Source organism: Hevea brasiliensis, chromosome 6 (genome assembly GCF_030052815.1).
Source record: "Hevea brasiliensis isolate MT/VB/25A 57/8 chromosome 6, ASM3005281v1, whole genome shotgun sequence".
NCBI classification, from domain to species: Eukaryota; Viridiplantae; Streptophyta; class Magnoliopsida; order Malpighiales; family Euphorbiaceae; genus Hevea; species Hevea brasiliensis.
The window spans coordinates 1,715,483-1,721,720 of NC_079498.1; the positions used below are offsets into that span (position 1 = coordinate 1,715,483).

The 6,238-nt window shown below is 33.1% G+C and overlaps 2 protein-coding genes across 2 annotated transcripts; both read right to left on the minus strand.

Annotated features, from left to right (window-relative positions):
* Positions 1–2,144: 2,144 nt before the first annotated feature.
* Positions 2,145–3,490, minus strand: LOC110647101 (DNA glycosylase/AP lyase ROS1). Its single transcript, XM_021800778.2, has 4 exons — positions 3,413–3,490; positions 2,898–3,012; positions 2,774–2,815; positions 2,145–2,535 (listed from the first exon to the last, which is right to left on the minus strand). The coding sequence occupies exons 1-4, from the start codon at positions 3,488–3,490 to the stop codon at positions 2,366–2,368; spliced, it is 405 nt and encodes a 134-aa protein (XP_021656470.2). The 3' UTR covers positions 2,145–2,365.
* A 55-nt stretch (positions 3,491–3,545) lies between these two features.
* LOC110647107 (protein ROS1A-like) lies at positions 3,546–5,456 on the minus strand. Its single transcript, XM_058149240.1, has 5 exons — positions 5,376–5,456; positions 4,604–5,053; positions 4,089–4,125; positions 3,939–3,996; positions 3,546–3,718 (listed from the first exon to the last, which is right to left on the minus strand). Exons 1-5 carry the CDS (start codon positions 5,414–5,416, stop codon positions 3,546–3,548), a joined length of 759 nt encoding a protein of 252 aa, XP_058005223.1. The 5' UTR covers positions 5,417–5,456.
* Between the last annotated feature and the right edge of the window lie 782 nt (positions 5,457–6,238).

Here is a 6,238-nt window from a genome sequence, read left to right on the forward strand (position 1 = left end):
TTAACTGCCGCTGACATTTTCTGCATTCTGTTCTTCATTTCAGTGGCGATCATGAGAACCTCTTTCCGAGGAATTTCTTATTCTTGGGAATTGACCTGGACCCATCATCACATTGGAACCATGCAACCGATCTAATTGAGCATTCCATCTTCTCCTCCATCTCAAGATCTCATCCAGTATAGAACTCCCACTCATTGCTGAACCAAATCCAGCAAATGTTGCTAGAAGGATGGATAGAACTGCTTGCAAGTTGACCAATGAGTAAAATATATCTAGCTGTTAGCAATAAAAGAAAGGGAACGAAAAGCAACGAGAAGATTTATTGAAAAGGGGTGGCTTTGTAGAATTGTGGTGGCTTCAGGACATAGAGTGGGAGAAGTGTTAAGATTACACATTGGTTTGGGATAGAGGTAACGTGTGCACTCCTCCTCTTGAGCTAGCTCTTGGGGGTGAGTTAGGCTTAACCTATTTTCTTAAAATATATCAGAGCCTCCCCAACCAATCTTTAGGCCTCCCATGAGAATTTTACGCTCCAGGTGTTCGATAGTGGGCATGAGGGGGTGTGTTAAGATCCCACATTGGACTGTCAATATGTGATTTGTGTTTAATTATTATAATTTTAATAAATTTAAGTGTTTAATAGGTTATAAAAATAGTTTAAGTGTTTAATAGACAAATATCAATTTGTTCAAGGGTTTGAATATGTATTTGGCCTTCAAGCTTTTCCATAAAGCAATAAAAAGAGGGAAAAAAAAAAGTTCTAGATCAACAGAATCTCACATGCAATTACAAATAAAATCATACTCGAAAAATTTAACTAACATAAGATTAGCACCAAGACAACCAACCTACAGAAACATATTACATTTTCATGCAAAACTTTCTTTTTCTTTCTTAATGGTTTCCTCCAAATCTCTTGCACATGTAGATGAAACGCAACACACACACGCAAGCATACACACACACGCGCGCTCATACGCACACATACACACACACACACACATATATATATATATATATATATATATATATATATATATATATATATATATTGGAATCCAAACAAATAAAACCAGTTTCCTTCTATCTAGGGGTGAGCAATCGGTTCAAACCGAACCGAACCGAACCGAATTAAATTATCAAAACCGAACCGTCAATTTTAGAAACCGAACTGAATCGAAATTAGTGAAAAACAGAATCAAACCGAACCTCTTTAATTCGGTTCGGTTTAAACCGATCGGTTTGATTTTTTATTGATTTTTTATTTTAGACTTGATTTTCAAGTTATTTGGTCTAATTTTAACTTTGGTTTGAACCTAATAACCATTAATCAATGAAATTAAATAATTAATATATATATAATTAAATATAATTCATAAATTTTCCATAAAAATAAATTAATTCAAAAATCGATTCGGTTCGATTTAGTTCGATTTAACTATATAAATCACTATTCTATTCGATTCGGTTTAACCGATTTTTTTCTCTTCAAAACCGAACCGAACCGAAATAACCGAAATTTTTATAAATTAAAACCGAACCAAACCGATTAACTTTTAAAACCGAACCGATTGAACCGAATTGAATCGGTTCGGTTCGGTTTTTCGGTTTGAACCGTATTGTGCTCAGCCCTACTTCTATCAAATCTTTATATGAACCAAGCATTCATGGCAAATAAACTCATCCGTTTCAGCACTCTGCATCTTCCCATCAAACACCAAAACCTACATGCGTATGAAATATGAGAAGGTAAGCAAAATAGCATTAATCAAGTATGAATGGTGCAAAAATAGTACAGCAAGTACTCACCTGCTACCATCCTCAAACAACCCATACTCTCCACCAATTGTCAAAAGAAATCAATCAAAAAAGTAAAACCCCTACACATATACAGTACACCAGCAAAAATTACGACCCTTGATTGAAGGCGTAGGATACGACAATCAAAGAAACAAATCTCCATGGCAGCAAGCCAGCAACCATAGGGCAAATCATTGATGTTTATAATTATTATCCTTCGATGTATTTATCAAAATTATACTTTTTTTATATGCCAACTACTCATTAGTCATTTGTAACGATCTATTTATCTTTGGTATCACAATGTCTAATTGATCCATCAAAGGAAAACAAACACTGTGTCATTAAAGAATTTAAATGATAATTTCTTAAAAATGAGTGGGGGCCTAAGAAAAACCAGGCCAGGTCTAATAATTAGTACACCCAATAATAATCCTAGACTGAAAGTCATGGCTTCAAGTTCAACAAAAACCCTTTTCCAATAGAAATGGGAATGAAAAAAAAATCCTATTTTGAATGCTAGTAGAACATAATCTCAAAGGTAGTTGCAAATTATGTACAAGAACTAGGATCCACCACCATAAGACATGCTTGAGGTGCCATTAATTAGTACCGATTCTTGCATATTGGTACTTTTTCCAGCCCTTTCCATCTTACTAGGTGGACAATGGAATCTTTTGGAAAGAGGTTTCGGTTGACGCGTTTTTGTATCCCATCCTCTGGCACAAATAAAACCTACAAGAACATAAATTTCAGCAATTGAGTACTATTATTTATGTTGGATCATCTACATAAAGGAATACTTGTATTCTTTTGGTTTCTGCTATCATATGCATATTGATTTTATTTGCTCATGTGTGCATATTTGTATTACTTGTAACTAAGTCATCTATTATAAAATTTTAAACTCAATATTAAATAACAGCAGCTAATTTCATTGGTGATTTTGATTTTTTGAATAATAAGTTCATACCTCTCCAGAAATTTTCTTGAATGTCTCTTATTGATCTAGTTCCTGCAGTTAAAAATAAGAAGTTTTCTTGGTCATGCATGTGATTGTCAAATGTTATATTTCATTTTGCATAATACTAAATTACCTCTAAAGATTGATGATGGTGATGTCCCAATATATACAGTCCCCCTCTTTAGTTGCCATATTAAACTCCTAGGCACAATAATCGGACTGTAACTGGATTCATGGTCAGCAAATACCTGCAAAAAATATAACAAACATGGCAACTTGATAATCCATGTTAAAACATGGAAAAGAGCAAGTTAAGATTATTTTCTCAAGAGAAGGATCCACCTGCACAAGTTAGTTTTACATGAATTCTAACACTTGTTCAAAAATTTTTTGTTCAAATTTTTAGAAATTTGAGTTCTGATTTTTGTATACTCCATGCTTGTCACATTTCAAATTGATTGGTATGATAGGTTTTGATTATCAATAACTCTTTAAAACTAACCTTTCATTTAATATTATCTCCATACAGAGGGAATGCCTACTGATATTTGATTAACTCAAAATTTAAATTACATGATCTAGAGTAATATATCATTTGTGCACAAACTTGTGTAAAATGGATCTCTTCACTTGTTTAAATGCAATTGCCTCATTAACTTGAAAGTACGTGCCATTAAGTAGAAGTCTTCCTCTCATTGCCGTTCTGCAAGGTATCTGTTGATGCATTGCTTTATGATTAGTTTGTTTACAGACGGTTCTAATGTTAATGACTACGACTAAACTAGTAAGGATGTGCACAACGAACAGTTTCACTCACCAAAATTGCTCCTCGAACTATATTAGCTCTGTCTTCCAGAATGCTTTGACAAGAAAAGCATGTTTGATCATTACAAAGTTCTGGTCCTTGAGAATTGCATCTTTTCTTAGGTGGTTCACAGGAATCTGGAGTTTCACCTGACACAATGCATTACTCAAACATTTGATCAGTTAATAGTACATGGAATTGAGATAACTCAAAGATGACATTGAAAGCCCTCAATCTTTTTCTGCTGCTTCTTTTTTTCCACTTTCAAGAAAACAAAAATGTTCTGAATATTTTCCCCTGGCATCTAATTGGCTGCTCAAATAAATTGACCAATCTCACTGGCAGTATTATGTTTTTTCTATGCTGTACCTGCTGTCCATATAGCAAGAAGGTAAGGCAACGAATCATCACATTCTCGTTTCTTTAGCTGTAAGTTAACAGTATAATCAAATATCAGTTTTAAGCACTTGAATACAAACACAATTCAATGCTAGATAGAGTAAGAAAGAGCTATCTTACCCCTCTCAGAAGTTCATGATTATCGGGAATTTCATAGCTTAAAAAGAAAAAGAAAAAAAAATGGTTAATATGTATCATGCAAGGTTCCATTCTATGTTATAATATGGTAATCAAGTGTTTCTTATGATTTCAATTATATAATATACATGTTTATCGGGCAGTTTGTTAGTATCTGATGCCTTGCCTTTACCAAATTCTCTCACTTTTTGTCATATAAGTTCTTTGCAAATCATATTCAAGTAAGTGTTACCAAATTCTCTCACTTTTTGTCATATAAGTTCTTTGCAAATCATATTCAAGTAAGTGATAATAGTATTGAAACTTTTTTGAGTCTATCTATTATAGATTGAAAGAAAGTATTTCATGGTGCATCCTGAGAGAAATTCGTGAAACAAGTTGTCAAGTTTTATTCGTTTGTTTGTCATCTTTTATTCCACACCATGTGCATATCACTTTCATACTCATAACACTAGAAATTCATTAATTTATGGAAGTGAAAGTGAATTTCTACTTACACTTGATGTTCCGTCCGCAAGTGGCTAGTCTGCTTCAATTTGCGAATCGGAATTGAATCAACAGTCACAGATACAGGAACTAAAGCTCTTGATGAACTGCTAGTTTGGAAATTGGGCCCATACTTGTCCATAAAGTAGTGTAAATTCTCCTTGAAAGTCTCATTGTTGAGTTGGATAGTAGGGATTTCTTCTTCATCATCAATAATATCTTCACTTACAATATCTTCAATTTGCTGCTCATGCAGTGGTGATTTAGGCTCTTCTATGATTGGTTCACAATTTTGGGTTCTTACCCCAGATTCCAATGTTTTGTTAGACTCTAAAAGTGACACTGATATTGGATTGACAACCACACTGTTTCCAACCAAATTAGAGCTTCCAAGAGGTACTTTAGGAACCATATATCTCTCTTCAACTTTCTTTGAAGGGTCTGGCAGGGAAAGATTTGCACTGCATTTAAATTCTTAGATTTAGATTTTGTTCAAAACAATACACTTTCTGTAGATACAACTTAAGAGGTTTACACATCGTTGATGTAGCCAACAGAAAAAAGTCTAGGATGGATGTCAAAGTATGATGACAGGAGAGACTTGATTATACCAACAAATGTTTATTATTTTATCTCCGTGCAACATCATTTGTCATTTCTAGATATCCAAGATTTGCTCTACCAAATAAGCATATCAACTTCTTAATTTCATATGCATTTATCAGCAGTCTGAAACCAAGAAATTGAAAAGCAAAGTGGGTACAAAGCAAAGCGGGTACAAACCTTGCAATCGCGCTAGCAAGATGTTTGCACTCTGCTCTCATTGGACAAGCGCCACAATTTGGATTTTTCTTTGTGCAAACAACCACAATTTGGATTTTTCTTTGGATTTCCTACATATTAATTGCCCCCTTTTCCAGTACTTTCCATCTTAATAGTTGGATGGTAGAATCTTTTGAATGTCCCTCATTGAATAAGTTATTAGAAGAAACCAGAACTTATTCAATTTCTCACAGGAGCTTGTTCAACAGGAGATTCAAAAGGTTACATATCCACATAGTAGAAGAACCTACATCATCGAGCAGGACATCAAACCTGCTAGATATTATTGATCGTGTAATCTCTTGAATCAGGTATGTGAGTGTTAAATGTTATATTTTATTTTGTAGGTTACTAATTTACCTCCAAACATTCATGATGGTGATTAGGTATATAAATAGATTCACTTGCATCAATTAGGAAGACTTGAAGCTAATGACGGACATAAGAACCAAACCTAATTGTTTTATGTACCTTATTCACAATTTAATTCTTTTTAAATTATTTTTCATTACTTAAAAATGAACTTAAAAAATATCAGCAATAAAATTTAACTAAATTGGATCAATAAAAAAAGTTTTCAATTATTAAAATTTTGTTAAGATTTTTTTTGAAGGTCAGAGACAGTTAAGAATATACTCACATTTAAAGTACTCTAAATTAAAAACTAAAATTTCTAATAGGCTGTGATTCTATTTGAACCTTTGACTTCAGTGTTAGATGGATTATTGGCTCAACTTAATTGAAAACTTGATCGTCGATATTATTTAAATTTATTTTTAAGTAATAAAAAAGAATTTAAAAAGAATTAAATTGTGAGTGAGGTA